The 18796-nt window shown below is 45.8% G+C and overlaps 1 protein-coding gene, 1 non-coding gene and 1 pseudogene across 27 annotated transcripts in view; 2 read left to right on the forward strand and 1 right to left on the reverse strand.

The window, feature by feature from the left end:
• LOC148000392 (uncharacterized) overlaps positions 1-18492 on the forward strand; it is a 25244-nt gene extending 6752 nt beyond the window's left edge. For 7 of the 26 annotated variants that reach the window (XR_015639660.1, XR_015639663.1, XR_015639659.1 and 4 more), the window contains 2 exons: positions 147-203; positions 1273-1359. This is a non-coding gene — a transcript (uncharacterized LOC148000392). Of the gene's footprint in view, positions 1-146; positions 204-1272; positions 1360-1744; positions 1884-3741; positions 3865-4192; positions 4406-8655; positions 9862-13061 lie in introns of those variants that run through there. The other 19 variants (XR_015639655.1, XR_015639657.1, XR_015639662.1 and 16 more) reach the window with 6 other exon arrangements.
• Gpr15lg (G protein-coupled receptor 15 ligand) lies at positions 1505-9109 on the reverse strand. The gene is given in 3 exon segments (NM_001106063.2): positions 1505-2048; positions 6541-6621; positions 8991-9109. Coding segments are annotated over 3 exon segments (234 nt in total). The 5' UTR covers positions 9061-9109; the 3' UTR covers positions 1505-1965.
• LOC148000393 (cytochrome c, somatic pseudogene) lies at positions 11802-12128 on the forward strand (annotated as a pseudogene).
• Positions 18493-18796: the final 304 nt, after the last annotated feature.

Below are 18796 nucleotides of genomic sequence, written 5' to 3' on the forward strand. Positions count from 1 at the left end.
TGTGTCCCATGTTAACTATTTTGTCCCCTCCCCTCAGGGATACTGGGGCTTCCACCATGTTCTTTCTTTGTTGTGCCCATTTCTAGGATGGGATGGGCTCTGTCCTTGTCTCAAAGTCTCTCATACATGTGTTTCTATTTTTCAAGGGAGAATAGAAGACAGATGAGGATGCGAGGTAGAAGCTACCATCCCTCTCATTGCCAGTAAGTTAGGAGTTTCCTATACCAGGGGCTCCTCCTGATAAGTCGGAAAGAACCATGAATGGACTGTGTGGGCACATCCCCAACTGCTCAGGAAGCCTGGGAAGCAAGAAACCACACTACTGTTTCCAAAGTCTCTTACTGCCTCCTGTACCTCTCCCACTAGACCGCTGTCTGCTGCTACTTGCATTCTCTCTTGCTCTTACCTGTTCTCATTCTTCCCTGTTCTCAAGGCAAATACAAGCACACGGTGACATTCCGAGTCCCAATTTTCCCTCTTTCCTGTGGGCCACAACACAGTTGATGAACTGCGCTCTGATTCTCAAATCTTCCTGCCTCTATATCAACCCACTCAACACAGGACCTTGTACACACTCTACACCTACATACCACACCAACACGTACCGTGTGAGTGGATGACACACATCCCAGCACACACAGCACCTCTCCCATACACAGCACATCCCTCTCTAGCTGGAACTCTCACTGAGTCCATGTCTCAGGTACCCATCTCCTTTGTTTCACTCTTACATGTCACCTTCGGTCCTTCACCTCGTGCTAACAACACAGCAGCGTCAGCCTCTGAGATATCAGAGGACCTTGTTCTTTGAGAATTAGGGCCCAGTGCAGAGTCTGGTCACTGTTTTCCCTGGGAATGGGTAGGGGAGGAGTGAGTGAGTGAATGAGTGAGTGAACAGCTTTGAAAGGGAGGTGGAAAGTTGGTCCACAAGAAAATACAGGCTCTGATTTGACTGGGAATGGCTGTCTCAAAGGATACTCTGCCTCTCAGCCTTGTACCTCATGGCCCTGGTGTTTTCACACAGGGCTGGGAGTAATGCAGGAATGGGTGCATCTCACCTTGCTGGGAGGATCCGATTAGAGGGAGCTTTACTGAGTCAAACCTCTTAGAGCCGAGCCACCTGTCTCCTTTGAGCCCTGTGCTTACTGTGAATGTAAACACTGCTTCAAGTTGAGGCATTTCTTGGGGCTTTCTGAGCCTAGCACTTTGCAGGGACCCTATACCTGTCTGCTTGCTCCTAAGTAGATTCATCCTGTCATTTCTATTTTATAGAAAACTGAACGGTCAAGCCTAAGTCATACAGAAAAACCTGGTCAGGACTGGACTCTGTGTCCTGCTGTGTGGGACCCAAACACCTACGTACTGTCATTTTTTCTTACTGGTCAAGTTATTCTGTGATGAAGGAGTGAGGTCCAAGTTTTTGCAGACACTTTCCTTTTAGTGTAACATTGTATCCCAGGCCATGTTACTAACTTTCTCAAACAAAGATGCTCCAGGCATAGTGTATACATTGATTTATGATTTATTATTTTTGGTGTTCTCCTGGTGATTACATTAGGAAGTTACAGGAGTTGGTTCATATCCCGTTGATTAAATGCTATGGGTTTGGGGGTGTCCGAGGGTTCCTAAGATGCTGTAATCTCATCTGATCACAAGGAAGTCTTGCTACTCTGTTCGCCAGTCAGCTTGGAAGTCTCTGAATCTGTAGCTCCCAGGGATGGAATCTTGGACTTTTACTCTGCAGGAGCCATGAAGACTTGTGGGCTGACCCTGGATCATAGTGACTCTGAAGGTTGGTTGCACCTTTGGAACGAGGGCTTGGAATTCTGTAATCCTTCCAGCTGTCTGAAGTGAAACATTCTGGTGTCACAGCTTTCTGGCCATGAAGGTTGGTAGGGGCCAGAAGGTTGTCTCCATAACTGGACATCAACGTTTCATCTCGGTGGAGGCCAGCTTCGGGAGGCCCTATATCTGTGGGAGAGCCCCAGGCACCACCCATGAATTGGATTCTAGCTTTCTGCATGGTCTGCAGGGTCTTGTGTGGTTTCCTGGACATGAGTGACAGCAGACACAAAGAAGAGGCACGGGAAGGCAAAGTGAAGAGGGTAGAAAACGGGTGGAGAGAGGAGGAACACATGATTAAGAGTCATACTTATACCTAAAATTTTAAAGAAATCAAATAAGGGAATCTCACTGCCTACTCCAGAACCTAATTGGGCGTTTCCTGGCATCAATTAAAATGACACTGAGCCGATGTTATTTGAGAGAGAGAATGGAGAGGACTATAAGTAATGGTGTACGATGATTTCTCTCTATGTTTCAAGTTTATTTCTATCTGCATTGTGATGTGGAAATTAATGGCACGGAATCTGGAGCTGAACTGCTTGAATTCAAAGCCTATAGTGTTCACCAGCCTTCAACTGACTATACCTTCAACAGATTTCTTTAACTTAACTTCTCTGTCCTTTGGCCCCCGCATTCTAACAACAACAAAAACAACAACATCAACATCAACAACAGTAATAGTATCTAATTTTCAGGATACTGCAAGTGTTGGTGGATGTAAATACTTATATAAAGCAATGCTTATTCATTCTCAACCGCATGTAGCCATCACCAATTAGACTCCATTACCCTATCACAAACATACAAACAAGCAAATAAGCGAAACAATAAATGGGGTTGGCCAGGATGAGAGACAGCTCTATCTGATAGGCAAACTCACTGCAAACTGTACTTAGTGCTTTGTGTTAGCCAGGGTGAGGCTAGGTGCAGACGGGGCTAGTGAACACAGAGTTACAAGGATCAGGAGACAGGGGACTGTCTCCTCTGATTGGACTCCTGGGCTATAAGGCTTCCAGCTCTGGCCAACACCTCCTTCCTAATGTTTATTGTTCTGGGTCTGTGTTATACTACTCTGGTGTTGCTATCCTGAAACCCTCAAGTCACCCCTCGTTTGCAATGGGTAACCTTTAGCACTTTAGTTAAGCCCCTTGTAAAGTCAGAGGCAGCGCCATGGTAAGGGAACAGGCTCGGCAGCCTTCCGCCCTAAGTGTGGCCTGGGTTAACTTATTTTGTTGAGCTTGGAAACAGAGAGTGTAGTCCAAATCTTTAGGACCTGGGCTTGTCTGAGGTATCAGGAGTCTCTGTATGTGGCCTCAAAAGAGCTTCTCCTGGTGATCTTGTGACACGTGGAAGGAAGATGACCTGGCAAAGGCCATAACTTTGTTCTGGTGGGATCTAAGAAGCTATGAGTCTGACTTAGGCCAGCCCTCGGCAGCCAACTGTGTCAGCGTATTGAGTGTTTCTTTCAAAAGTGCTGTCTGAGCAGTATTGCTATGCAGAGCTCCCTACAGTTTATAAAATCACTTTAAGAAAACTCTCTCCCGCTTCTCCCAGTAAGCTGCTAAACGCAGCCACTTGAGTCAGCCTACTATTCATTTATCATATCAGTTTTCAAAGATAGTTTTGTTACTTCAGCACAGAATCCCAAGCCTTGTACGTTGTGTCATTCCATGGGCTTAGCCCATCAAGTAGACACAAAGCAGAGCTTGGGAAAGGTTTTAGGATGGGTGAGGCAGTCACTCTGAGTGCCGAATTTCTCTTCCCGTAGAAAGTAGAGCAGGCACTCCTGCCTGTGAAGCCCGGTACAGGAGACTACATGACAGGGACATGGAACACTAGGTGGCTGATTGCCCAATTCCCCGATTCATCTTCTCATTCCTTTTCTCTGGATCTCAGGTCTGTCCTGGAAGATGCTGGGTGGAAGCACCAAGCCCGGGCAAGCATGTGCACTGGGTTAGTGTTGTGAAATCAGCAGCAGTGAAGAGTCAGGAGAGAAAAGAGAAGCTAGAGGGGGGAGAGGTATGGAAACACACATAGTCACACACTTACACACACACACACACACACACAGATGAATGCATGCACGTACACACACACTCGCACACACCACATACACACAAACACACACATGTACATAGAAACATACAAATACCACATACACAACGCCTACGTGCTACGTAACTCCATACACAAAGATACACAATACACATGTGTTCTCAAGTGAGTGCCGCTTCCCTGGAAGCCAGCCTCTTCCACTGTGACAGTAAGGCAGGTCCACAGGGTGGCATGGACTTGGCCTGATGCCGGGTGTTCTGTGGACGTAACCCTACTGATTTCTCAACAACAGCAAGATGGATCCTGCCGCCACACACTTTCTACAGAAGAAGAGAAAGCTCAAAAGCACAAAAACACAAAACCAGCACGGGGCGGAGCTCAGACCCCACCCTGAAGGCACTTTCCTTCTAGGACATTTCATCCTGACATTCTGTGGGAAATGTCCCTCCAGAGATGAGGCAGCCAGTTGCAGTGCAAAGGCCCCCCAGAGCCTGGTGTTTACATGGTAAGGGTCCAGTAAAGGTGCTTGCTTCAGTCCTCATGTTCTAAGTTGCTCATGAATTCTGCCGTGGAATGCTTGAAACATACGCTCAAAAGGAAATCCAGTTTCTACATAGGATCCCTGACTCAGGTTTTTCTCCTATAGTATTATCTGTTCAACAAAAGGCTGCACTTGTACTGGACATAGTGTACCTAGACACATTCCACATTTCCAGGAGCTAAGTGTAGAGCGATGTGAGCGTTTATCCATCCCTGTCTGTACATGTGTAATTTATGTGCTAAGTCTCTGTGTGTCATGTAGGTATGTTTGTGTACATGTGATGTGCATATCTGTATGCAGTTATATATGGATTTATATGTGTGTATGCATGAATTTGTATGTCTATATGTATACTGTTTCTGTCTATATACGTAATAGGTGGTATATGTATTTGTGTGTCTGTTACCCTAAATGTGTGATATTTGTATGTCTATAATGTGATATATGTAGGTTTGTGTATGTAATTTTGTGTGGTTATGTGGTGTGTATGCATGCTTGTTGTGCAAGCATGTGTTGTGTGTGTGCTCACACCCCTCCTTCCTTCTGTTTCTCTTTTCTTTTCTGCCTTTGTGCATCTGTGCAGGGAGGGGCTAGAAGTGAGGACAGGTTTCAGCAAGCCCTCAGGAGGGAGCTGCCACCTCTCTCCCCTACATTTGCACTTTGTTTCACAAGCTGCTGTGGGAGCAGAGTTGCTGGCAGCCTGTGTTCATCCTCCACCTTCCCAAGGCGGGTGCCTCACGCTTGGTTATTCACGAGATATGTGTGAGAGAAGCAGTTATTTTTACCCAGCCCTGACAGGGTGTGATGGCAGTGTGGGGGAGGGGCTGTCAGCCTTTCAGGGGTACTGAGGTTGCAGCTATCGTGTCTTCCTCATTTTGTTCCCCAATTCATTTACATCAAAGTTTCCTCTTGGCAGACAAGATTCTCGGTAACTAGTCATTGGCTTCTGGGTGCCACAGAAGGGAGGAGCAAGGGGAACTGTAGCCTTGGACTTTCAAGAATTTGCACTGGGTCTGCAGAGAGCTAAGACACAGGTCCTAAGTTGAAGTCAGATCTCTCAGGCTTGAGTTCTGCAGCCTTTCCACAGGGCTCTGCCTACCCTGAGCTCTAGGCCTCTCTGTACAAAAACCACAGAAGTCCAGTATCCACCCGGGGACAACAACTCAGAGCTTCAGTCTGCTGCTGGTCTGGACTCTAGTGCTGCAATCTGTGTGCTTGGGATTTGGTCCTGGGCCTGTCTACCTCACTGCTATTCACTCTCCGGTCCCCCTGGTTTGAGAGAGGGCAGCTTGGATCTTACAGGCTCATGCTGATCATGAATGATCCCAGCCTGGCGTCAAGACTGAGCCTCGGAGCCCCTGTCTACTTCCTTGGGTGTGGTCTTGTCTTCTACCAAGCTGTTGTTCTCTGCATCCACAGATTCCACACACTGGCTGGAGACCCTCTTGCAGGTTCTGCTTCGGGTTTATAGGTGGGCTACAGTTTGCAGATGCTCCGGGCCCCTCTGCTACGTAACTCCTCTGTCTCTGCTCCTCCTACTGGCGCACACCAGACCTTCATGCTTGCTTCGTGTTTCATCTGTTCCCTTTTCTATTCTCGATTGTCTGCACTCGGTCTCATAATCTTTCCATAAGGTTTCCCATGCAGGAAACCACATCTCTTCTCTCTTCCTCCACCACCGCCCCCCTTTTTAAAAATTTTCTCCCAATGGAGACTAAATACAGGGCCCTGAGCTTTCTAGGCAAGCACCCGTCCACCGACTGGGCCACATCTCCAGCCCTTGAGCCATGGATTCATTGTGTACCTCTATCTGGTCTCGAGTCATGCTCATCTGTATTAGCCTCTCTAATTCCGGGATTACTATGTGCTACCAGGAGTGGCCCCTCTGCCTATATACTTTTTCTTGAGAGAAAGTGTTCATCTTTAAATGATTAAATTATTGCCTCTAGGGGTCTCCCTAGGGGTCTCTAAACTCTATGTGCCTGAGATTGATTGTGGCCCCTTTATACTAGCACTTGAAACCAGATGTCAACTCTCTGGTTCCAGGGCCACCCTAGAAATCCTCCCACTTCCAGCCCAGACACGATGAGGTTACTTACCTTTCCAGGTTATTGGTTTGGATCTAGGAGATAGATGACAGCAGGGCCTGAGTTTCGGGAACTTGGCAGGACGCTTTCTCCCTAGAAGCAAAGGAATATAGAGCTCTGTTTAGTGGGCCAGGGACACCATTGGGCCAGTCTGTATAAGAATGGCTTGGGAGACCTTCTACTCACAAGATCCGGAGTTTAAAAATATTTATTAAAAGCTGGGCAATGGTGACACATGTCTTTAGTTCCAGCATTTAGGAAGCAGAGTCTGGTCGATCTGTGAGTTCGAGGCCACCCTGGTCTACAGAGGGAGTTCTAGGACAGGCAGAGCTACACAGAGAAACCCTTGTCTTAAAAAAATTAAAACAAACCACCACCAACACCAACAATAAAACCAGGAGGAGATTGCTGAGGGAAGGCAGAGGTAGCCTATGTTGTGTGGCTTTCGAGAGATAAAGTCGGTCTTGGAGGTCACTCTACCCTCTGAATATGTCTTCCTCATGATGCTTTGAAAAAAACTTTAGCTGTGGAGAAATGTCTTTGTGCTTAGACATTAATTCTGACTGGCAGTCCAGATCTGGAGTCCAAGGAAAACATTCCAAACACAGAAACCATTTTAGATACACAAAGCTTTCGACTGTGTATTTAATAGTGTGACTGAGCACATGAATCCATGAATGAACACTCAGACATGTTGATTCATGCACACACGTGTCTGGTGAGTAATGTTATGCCCTGAAGCTGTGGGATACAATCCTAAATGGGGGGAGGGTTTGAGGTCAAAGACACCATTCTCTGGATTTCCATTAGAATCACATTGGTGGCCTTGAAATTGTCCAAAAGTAAGGCTCTGATAAATGGCAATGCTGTGGGCTATGTTGAAGAAACTGACCATCGTCTTCCTTGTAGAAGGTGCATTTTCACTGAGAAACTTGAGCAGCAACAACGAATCAACCAACCAAAAGCAAAAGCAAATGCTTCCTGTAACCCGACCACTCAGGAAGGATCCTGTACAGGGCTGAAGTCAGTCATCAGTATTTTGGGTGTCTAAGTAATACGGCGAGGGGTGTTTTCTTTTTTAAAAAATCTTTTATGTCCACTAACTGTTAAAATCTTCATAAGTATTGATATAAGAATGCAAGTAGAGGGTTAGGTAAGAGAAAAAGACTTCAACACTCAGCTTTTAGAATGAAGAAAGGCAATAGGAGGATGGGGAGGTGACTCAGGCTTTAAGAGCGCTTGCCGTTCTTCCAAAAAGCCCAAATATGGTTCCAAGAACTCACGTCCAGTGGCTCACAAGAACCTGGACTTCCACAGCAGGAAGCCCAGCACCCACTCCTGGCCCTTGAGGGCATCCGTACACACGTGGCATATCCACATACAGTTACATAAATAAATTTTAAATGTAGCAGGTATAAATATTCTTCTCTACAAGTATGAAAAGGCCATGTAGGTTCCCACACATCTATTCCTCTACTGTACACAACCTCAATCCTTCGGCACATGGAGCTTTCTGTGCAGAAGGATTTGAAATACTCAAGTTTAGATAGCCCATTGTTCATTTACATTGTCCTAAACGCAACACAAATGGCAGTAGAAGTCACCTGACTTTCCAGACAAGAATTACTTGGATGGGTAGCTAGCTAGGTGGATTTCTGCTTGTGTGGTAAGTATACAACTTCATATAGGTGTCAGGTCCAAAGGAAACTCCACTCCCCCAAATTCTGGTGCATGTTTTCCCTCAAGCAAAGGAGCCATTTCCTTATTACTCTCAGAAGAGATGAATAGCTGTCTGTGGGGCCTGTTAGCACACCAAAGTAAATACCGGCCTCTAAGACTTCTCAGGATAACTTCTGGCTTTTCTCAATTCTTCTCATCCTGTCCCTCTATCCTCAACTTCCCCAAAACCATGGGATTCTCTTTCCCAGCTTTTCATTCCCATATAACCGTGACATTCTAGCCATGCATGCTTTTTGTCTTCCTCTCTTGGCCCTCTCTTTCTTGGTTTCTTTTGCTAGAATTCTCTTCGTCTTCCTCCTCTCTTATCCTTCCTCTTCCTTTTGTCTCTCACGATCAAGTTCTGTCTGCTGGCTATGTTCAGTGTACTACATCTTCTCTCTGCTCCAGATTCTTCCAGATGCCTCCAGCTGCACTTCCCTCGTATCTACAATAAGCACCTTCCCTTTGACCGTACCTTGGAAACCAATGTCTTCTGTTTATATATCTGGTGCCGAAACTCCGTTTACACAGTAGGCCTGCAGCATCTTTACAAGAGTAAGGCGGCACAGAAGCTCTAAAGGCTGAAGTCTCAAGCTACTTGTTGGGCACTGTAGTGAACATCTGCACAGTTCTCTCCATTGTTCAGGACTGTCTGCTGGGACCTGCGCCCCACTAGTTTCTGTTCAAAACCTTCCCAGACCATGGAATCAACGCTCAGGGACCAGAGTCCAGGGGCAGGTTACCTTCTGAGGAGAGAACGCAGAGACAGAGGAACAGCATGAAGAACAAACCGGAGAGGGTGAGAAGTCGCATAGTGAAGTAGCTGGAGTCTCACGGCTAGAGAGGAAGCAGTGGCACAAAAGACCTCCCTTTGGCCTCTGAAGACATTTATAGAGTGGCAGAAAGAGGCGTTTCCCCATAGGCATCCCAGCCCTAGAAGTCACGTAAGAACAGTGAGCCCCTCCCAGCAGGATAATAAACCAGCTCTTCAAGAAGTCAGGAGGATTAGGTGACTTGCTGCATGTACTTTTAAATGTCTAGCCCTGAGAGCTGTTCTGTTTTAACCCTCGTGGTTAGAAAAAGAAACTCTTGCGCCGTGAAAAACCACTGTCCAGGGTTGAACGTTAACTTTTAGGGCGAGCAATAATCCAGTAAATGCAGATCTTCCTGCTCTCTTGTAAACGTGGCTGGGAAAGGGGTCATAAAACCAAAGGCAAAGGCTCAGGGGGAGCCAAATGGAATCCTTTCTCTGACATTTATCAGCAGTGTTATTTTGAACTTGTCATCATTAAATGTCTCTGGGTCTGCTGTCCATCTGTGAAGTGAACACAGAGCTGCCTGAGGACACACGTTCCAGAAGTCATCTGTACCAAGCTGGGTACTTATGCCACTGTTAAATTGTGTGGGGACTGAAGTTAGTCCTTGGTGAACAACTGGTAAAGTGATTCAATAAAAAGAGTGCTATGTCACAGCCTGAGCACCATCGGGGAGAATCCCACTGGAGGAGTAAGGGAGTGTTTCACAGCTGCAGGAAGCTAGACCACCCATTCCTTAGACATGCCCTGAACGGGGATGTGATACTGTCCCTGATCCCAGAGACTGCTGTGCAGAGAGGTGAGTACCACACAACACAGTGCCATGACAAAGGCCCGTAAAAGATCATGTACAGTCAGCTGGAAAAGGAAGGAGAGAAGGCTGCTCAGAGATGGAGTACATAGGGCTCAGTAGGGCGGTGGGCCAGTATGGTGAGTCAGGTTGTGGTGGACTTCCTGGATCACAGAGGAGTTATATTGGCCAGGATGAAAAAGGTAGGCCAGGTGTCTTCTGACTGGGTGAACAGATGCTGGGCACTTAGGGCTCTTTTTCTGTTAGGAATGGTCTGTGGTCTCTAAGACATGGTCTAAGCACAAGGAATGAATGGAAGACAGCTCCCTGTGGGACATGGCAAGCACAATATTGTATGGGTGCTGTCTTAGGGTTTTACTGCTGTGAACAGACCCCATGACCAAGGCAACTCTTATAAGGACAACATTTAATTGGTGCTGGATTACAGGTTCAGAGGTTCAGTCCATTATCATCAAGGCAGGAACATGGCAATGTCGGGGCAGGCATGGTTGCAGGAGGAGCTGAGAGTTCTACATCTTCATCTGAAGGCTGTTAGGAGATTGACTTCCAGAGAGCTAGGATGAGGGTCTTCAAGTCCATGTCCACACTGACACACTTCCCCCAGGAAAGCCACACCTACTCCGACAAGTCCATCCCCCCCCTTAAAAGATGTATTTATTTTGCATATGTGACAACATGGTTGTTGTCTTTAGGCACACCAGAAGAGGGCTTCGGTTCCCACTACAGATGGTTGTGAGCCACCATGTGGTTGCTGAGAATTGAACTCAGGACCTCTGGAAGAACAGTCAGTGCTCTTAACCTCTGAGCCATCTCTCCAGCCGAAGCCCACACACCTCTTAATAGTGCCACTCCCTCTGCTAAGCATATTCGAACCACCATAGTGCCTTAGCAAGTGCGAGGCTCTGGTCTCGAGGGTAAGCAACCAGGCGATCTCCAGCCTGTGTAGGATAGTATGTGGGCAATTGCCACACACTCTACTGAACCTTTCCTCAGCTCCTCAAACCCTCAACTCCTGAGTGCTTCTTCCAGACCAAGCTCAGGAATATTCTCTCCCAGGCTTTCCCAACACCTGGTGTGGGGATGTTGATGGTTGGCTGTCAGATTTCTCTTTCCTCCCAGCAGCAGAAGTCTGGGAGATAAATGGCCTAAACCCAGAGGAGCAAAAGGAATGTAAGGCAGACACTGGGCCTGTGGCTTCATTATGATTCATGGGCGTCACTGAGCAGTTGTGAGTGACACAGAGCTCTGTAATGCCTAGATTGTGCTGAGAGTCTAAGGCACCTGGCCCCCTGTGCCCACGTCAGGGTGTCATTCTGGAGATGGTTGAAGATAAGGTGCTAATCCTGAGATTGCTGGAGAAAAACCAGTCCCACCATTTTGATCCAAATTTAAAGCAAGCTCTGTTGAGTACTAAATACTGACCAAGAGATGGACTTTGGGCCTTTCCCTGGGATTTCTCAGCTGCATGGCTCCCGAGACAATTGCAGGGCTTCATAAAGACTGACTTATAAGCCACTGTACTTTCTCATGAAGCTTTGTTATTTTCCAAGAACTACAACTTCCGGCATCCCAGGAAGTTAACTGGTCGTTGAGCAGATGGCACTTACAGGTTAGATTTGGGTATTACAAAAGCTCTGGCAAGAGGAGGTAAATTAAGAGAGGAAGAACTGGGTCTGTTATATACATCCATATCAGAACCTAAGGAATGGAAGACTGAGACGCATGCAAATGTTCTTCAGCCAAGAGAGCGCAAGGAACATGTGTGGGAGGGGTCTGCACCAGAAAACAGATGACTCTGGCTTAAGAAATATGGGGTTGCACTGACACCGGTACATAGGCGCGGGCCGGCGTGTCCTTGGGCTAGAGAGCGGGACGTCTGCCCAAGAGTCTGATCGTTTGTGGTGTTGACCAGCCCGGACCGAATTTAAAATGGTGATGTTGAAAAAGGCAAGAAGATTTTTGTTCAAAAGTGTGTCCAGTGCCACACTGTGGAAAAAGGAAGCAAGCATAAGACTGGACCAAACCTCCATGGTCTGTTTGGGCGGAAGACAGGCCAGGCTGCTGGATTCTCTTACACAGATGCCAACAAGAACAAAGGCATCACCTGGGGAGAGGATACCCTGATGGAGTATTTGGAAAATCCCAAAAAGTATATCCCTGGAACAAAAATGATCTTCACTAGAATTAAGAAGAAGGGAGAAAGGGCAGACCTAATAGCTTATCTTAAAAAGGCTACTAATGAATAATTCCACTGCCTTATTTATTACAAAAAAAAAAAAAGAAATATGGAGTGTTGTAAGGTGGGCCAGCCTGCAGAACTCCCCCTCCCACCTGAAATCAGAAAGGTTTCTAGAGCTTTCATGTATCCTGCCTATGTGAACACACATGGAACTTAAGATTGCCCTTATGGTGGGATGGCAACTGTCCTTTGCCTTGATAGGCATACACTTCTTGGAATCAAGGGATGGATGGCTGGTTCCTAACCTAGCAGGTCTCATAGAAGGATGTCCCATTCTATCCAACTCTCTAGGATCCTGGCAGACAAGTCAGACATCTCTTGCTGCTGGAGACTGGCCCATGGAACGTACCCTTCCCTTGAGGCTCTGTTTGCTGGCCTGCTAGAGAAGCAGTTTTTGTTCATGCCAAAAGTTGTTCAGTATGGAAATCAATGGCCAGGGGACATTTTAACCCATAGCCTATGCTTTTCATAGGTGCAGAAAACTTTACAGTTAGTTTACCCAAAGAAACTAGTTCAGGTTCTTTGCCTGTAGGTCTGTAGCTCTGTAGGTCTATAGGCCACATCCTACAGTCTGCTAGCTTAATTGTTCTTTCCCCTTTAATGCCACCTCAAGAGAAGACACATCTGTGTTCCAAAAGTAGCTGCCTCACCTCTCTCCTGGGTACCCAGCTCTGGAGTTGTTCCTGAACTCCGATTGCTTAGTGGGTGTGGAAAGTAGGGGGATGCTTGCTGCCTGGATCTTCTGACCCACCAGGCCAGGTTCCCCTCATTCTCTTGGGACTTCTCAACCTTCTGCCATGGAACTGGAAATGGGCTTTTGACTCTTAGGGTATCGTTCCTCATTGCAGGACAAAGTCACAAGGACATTGTTCAGTGTAGGGGGAGGAACCAGCTATCTTGAGGGCTTTTCCTGAAACACACACAAGCCAAAATTCTCGTTTTTTTGCAGGTTCTTCTGGGGTCACAAGTTCTGAGGAAGACTGCATTCCTATGTTGGGATTCTGCCTCCTTTTTAAATGTCCAGAAAAACGTATTGGTGTAAATTAAAATAGTTCAGGGTGGGTGCATAAGATAAACCCAGAGCACAGCCTCATCCCCAGGGACAACAGCCCTTCTCGAATTTCCACTTACTTTGTTTTTCTTATTAAGCATTTCAAAGATAACTGTCAACCTCTTTTTTAAAAAGAACACCTCTGGCTGTTTAGAATATTCAGAATCTCATGTTAAGCTCAAAGAGGTGAAGATGAGAAGCATTTTAATGGGCACACCCGTTAGTCTTAAGCATATGCGGTTTTGGTATGGAAAAAAGAAATAACACAAATGTAATGGTTTCCAAGAAACCATTTTGAAAACTTGGCAGCCATCCCAGGGAGAAAGTTTTTGGAGACACACCTAAAACAAAGGGGATTTCAAACCAAGAAACATTTCAAATCAACTTTGTCATGAGGAAGCAGTGAGGAAGAAGCTGCCCAAGGCTTCTCCACCCCGTTTGCTCACTTTCTGGCCTGAGTCCCACACCTCAGGCAGTACCTACCTGTTCTTTATTGACCTCATGGTTGATGAGAAATGACTCTCCCTCCAGTGTGCTTGGCAAGAAGCAACTAATGGAGGGTGACTGCAGGTCCCAGGCCATAGCCCTCTCCTCTTGACCCCGGGGGAAGGTAAGAAGTCATGACCTTGAAGCCATGAGGGTCTCTCCAGTGAAACTACTTGTTTACCACACTCCAAAGCTATTGATTGTTCTCTAGCTATTGTTCTCTCTGAGTTCTGGGCTGTATGCGCAGGGGAAGCCCAGCAAGAACGTTTTAACACTTCATAGCTACCCTGAGTGGGCCTTCCTGACATTCCTTCCTTCTATCCACTTGGTCTTGTGCTGCTGATGTTAAGGCTGTTGTATGCAGTGGGGGCCGGGAGGATGTTCCCTTAATCCTTGCAGGGCCTAGCCTCTGGTCTCACTGCCGCAGTGAAGCTTCCTCCTGGTAACTCCTCTCTGTGTGCTGCCAGATAATTCTCCCACAGCCTTGGTTATGGGACTACTTTGTCTCTTCCACGGAGGCAGCAGTTGGTCTAGGGTTTCCTTCCTGGATAAGGTTCCTGAATATTGTGTTCTCAACCAGTCCACAAAGGTTTGCTGGGGGACCTACTCCTCTTTCTCTCCTCTTCCATGGGCACTGCCAGGATACCAGTCTCTGTGTGCTTGATGTAAACAGCCCACCACCATTCACTGCTTTGAGTTTAATGGATTTAAAGTTCATATGAGCATATACCGCTTTTGTTTCTGCTCCTGCATTCAACACAATACCCAGGCTGTTGCTTTTAGCAGATTTGCCCTTTCAGGGTTTAGGAGGATTGTGTTGGACATATACATCAGATGTCCATTTTCCACTCAGCCACTGATGGTCACTCAGGTTGATTCTCTACCTTGGCTGTTGTCAACAGTGCTAGGACGACCATGAGTGTGCAAATACCTTTCAGCCTGCTGATTTCACTTTCTTAGGGTATTTACCCCAAAATGGAATGACTAGCTCTTTCTATTCCAATACCAATCCATCTCCAAATACTATCCAAACACTACCTGTGTTAAAAGATATCCAATGCTTCTATAATAGGAACCTTCTTCTCTTGCTACACTAGGGATACACACACACACACACACACACACACACACACACACACACACACACACGCCTTCAAAGTTATAACAGGACAGACTATACCTGCACATGTTGATTTTGAAGGAGGAAGATGAGGATAAGTAGAGCCCAGGTGAGCCTTGGCAGGAAGGAGGGTATTGATAGAACAGGAGTGGGAACGGTTTCTGCTTAGGGCTGAAGAACAGCAGAAAGGCTTGGGATGGATCTAGTTGCTATCTGCTCTCTTCCTTGCTACTCAGCAGCAGCCTTTCCAGAAGAGGTGTCACCTTGCTTTTCTAGCACTAGAAGTCCCAAGATAGAATGAAGACTTGTGTGGAGCTACTGGGGACGGGCAATCTTAGGGTAAAGTCAACTCAGTCGGAGGAGTTAAGGGTTACAGAGAAGGCTTGCTGGGCCATGGGTTTGAAGGTCTTTCTGACTATTTCCCAAGGAGCTTTCTATCAAGTGTTTCAATGTCCTCACTCACTCTCCGTATGAACTTCCCATGTTTCTTTCCCATGGACTGGAGAGATGGTTTATCAGTTAAGAGGGTTGGCTTCCACATTAACTCCAGTTCAAAGAAATCTGACATCAAAGGGTGCCAGGCACACACAGGATACACATAGATACATGCATGCACCCACGTATGAGCTATGCCTGGGTGAAGATGAGAGGTTCTCACCTTTTATCACAAGGGTGTAGGAACAAACTCAGGTCATCAGGCTTGGCACCAGTTACCTTTAACCACTAAGTCATCTTGATAGCCCTCACCTCACTTCAGCTTTAGGAAGCATCAGTCTACTTAAATGATTCAGCTGATGAATTATACTTAGATTTCTAGACACCCACAGTGGCATTGACTGCCAGCACAAGTAGGGTCCTGAAGACTTTACAGTTTGCATAACCACCAGACAGAAATTGGTCAGGGTCTCACGGTGGAGCTGAATTCTCTAAGTAGGTCAACTCTCACACCTGCTGCCTGTAGAGATGAGGCCAGACTTTCTTTCTCTCAGGAAAGTATCAACACTTCTCAGAACATGTTAAAATTACTTTGGATAATCCTTTTTTTTCCTGGGTGATCTTGAGTCATTGTTACTTAAAGAGTGTCTAATAGATATAGTAATCTCTCTGAGCGTCATTTATGAGTCACTTGGGTGTGCTAACATCTGAAGAGTGACTGGAGCTGTGAAGACCCACAGTGTTTTCAAGACCTTTTAACATTCCTTACCTCTAGCAAGGGTCTCTGCCTTAAGCCCTGGGTGATACATGCCAAGTGCTTCCTTTTGAAACCAGTAGATCTCTCCTGGTTACTGGCACAGTTGTAAGCATTCAGAGCCATTCATTCCTTTTTTGCAGTGTGTACCAAGATTTCCTTCAAGGACTACCAAATTTCATAGTCTTGAAAACAGATCACATTAACCGGTTAAGCTCTTAACTTCCATTCATCATCCACTCTCAATCATTCTGCATTGCCAAGATCAACCTATTCAGTGTGCTTTCAGAATGTAACCAGGTTGACCTGTTTATGTGCTTCTGTAATGTTCTCTCTAAATCCTCACCTCCTTAAATAACACATGGGTAGCATATGTAGAAGTCAGAGGGATAACATACAGAGGTCCATTTTCTCCCTCCACCATGTTAACTCCTGAGATCCAACACAGGTCATCAGGCTCTGTGGCATGTCACCTGCTGAGCTATCTCACTCTCCTACATTAATGTCCAAGTCGTCTCTCTGTAGTAGGATGTACCGATTGGTGGTACACGCTCAGGAGTCAACTGGGTCATTATGGTCCCATTGCTAGCTTTTGAGAAAGCTCCAGGTTAATTTCCAAACTGGCTCTAACTAGTTTACACTCAACAGTATCCAAGGATTCCCTGTACCCAGAGCCAAGAAAGCATTTGCAATTTGTATCTTGATTTTGGCAGTTCTGAATGAGGCCTGCTTCACAATAGCTAGAAAATAGCATCAAGATGTCTACCGACTGATGAACAAGGAAAGTAGTACTCAGTAGTATAGAAAAACTAATTATGAAATTTGTAAGTAAAAAGAACTAGAAAAACCTAATAAAGTGGTCCCACATGGAAAGACAAAAGCCATATTTTCTCTCATATGTGGATCCTAACTTTGAATTTTTTACGTTGAACCTGGAGTACAAGTGGAAACCAGGAAACTGAAAATGAGCCATTGGGACTGGCTGCCTTAAGGGAGAGGAGAGTAAAATACAGACAGACAGGGGACACTGGGGGGTGGAAAGGTTCAAAAAAGGAAGGGGTAGGGAAGGAGGAAATATGGTTGGCAAGAAGTCTCCTCAAAGTGAAGGTGGCATGGCAGACATATGTGGCTGTATGGAAACTCAGGATTTCCTAACCAAAGAAAAAAGCCCCAATAGAGGGAACAGTAGAATTCAGGTTACAGGAAAACAGGGAGGATAGAGTTCTTGGGACTAAGTGAACATAGGGTGATCACTTTAAGGAGAGCGTTGAGGGGGTTCTAGCCAAAAACTAAAAAAAAATGAAGAAGCCTTATGGAAACCAACAAGTTTGTAACTGAATATATATATGAAAGGAGTTTGAACGGAATGCGCAGAAAATGCTGCTCCCAGTAACAAGCACAGGATCCCTGAGTGGTTGGTCTGGTATGCCTGGGAGGCACCCTGAGTAAGCTGTTGACATTGCTTTTCGTTGCCCACCAAAACTAGATGGCAAAACCCCATTGCTCGGGGCATACAAAAACCCAACCTTGAAATGGCCAGAATACACTACATGTTGGCTAACTTACACAGTGCTATAAAGTGGTGTGCAGGCTGCTGCTTTTTGATGCTGGACCCTGAATGCAACAATACTGACTTGTGGGCAAGATGTGGCCATTGATGCAAAGATGGGCATGAAGGTTTTGAAGGTAACCAAGGGCTTTCTGATAGAATATGAGGCCCATGCCATGACAGGGATTTTATACCTGGTACTAAAAACCTAGGTAGATGCCTTTAACTTTGAAGATCATACACCACAGGGGATAAAATCTGCTGTTTTTCCTAAAATGTCAAGCTAACTTCCAAATGTGTAATACCCACAGACTACCGCTGCTTTCAACTTTGGTCAGATAGGCTTTTTACAGTGGGTACCAGGTAATGCGGATTCTGACCGCCAAAGCTGTCACTAAGTTGGTGCTCAGCTGTGCATGAATCATCTACAGCGACCTCCAACATCCAAGGCCCGGGGAACTTCACAGGCTGTGCACAGACATGTTGGAGAGAGTGAACTGTCTGACTTCTGAACATGACTAGTATAGACTTCAACTCACAGCATGTGATTACCTGCACCAAGACCCAGCCAGTCAAAATTTCAGTATAAATGAAAGGCTCTCTGAGGTCCCACCATCCTAGAAATTGTTGGTAGTTGATGACAGCTAAGGGAGAGTCCACTCTCCACCAGGGACATGGTTGTTGCTGTGTTACTCATGCCTCTGAGTGGCCACGTAACCACATACATATGCGCAGCATCAATTGAACTCTGGGTTATTAATAACTAAAAAAGAGACCAAGTGAGAGTACACAAAGGAGTGGGGAACTAGGGGGAAGAATGAATGACTAATTATGACAAATGTATAAAACTTTCCAAGACTAAACAAAAAAAAGAATCCAAAAACTGAACGGGTAGACAGGGGATCCTGGGGTTGGGAAGGTTGAATGAACTGAATGTATATATCACTTTGATATTTGCGTGTCTCCAGAACATCCCAAAATGAATTAAAAAAAAAAAAAAAAACAAAATCCTTCTATGTAATCATTAAGGGCGTGTGAGAAGACTGCAAATGATAAATTTCCAGTTTTGCCTAAAAACCTATCATTTTGCCTGTCAACTCCATTTTGTGAGGGAAATAAAGTCACCCACTCACCCATTATATATAGTCAAGATCCAAGGTATCAGGTTTTCCACTTGCATAACTACTACCCAACCACACACATTTTATTTGACTCATTTTACAGTCTTTATTGCTCCAGCAATGACACTAAACACTGTAAAACGCTGCCATTAAAATAAAACAAGAGCC

This window comes from Rattus norvegicus, chromosome 16, assembly GCF_021556685.1.
Source record: "Rattus norvegicus strain SHRSP/BbbUtx chromosome 16, alternate assembly SHRSP_T2T, whole genome shotgun sequence".
Classification (NCBI taxonomy): Eukaryota; Metazoa; Chordata; class Mammalia; order Rodentia; family Muridae; genus Rattus; species Rattus norvegicus.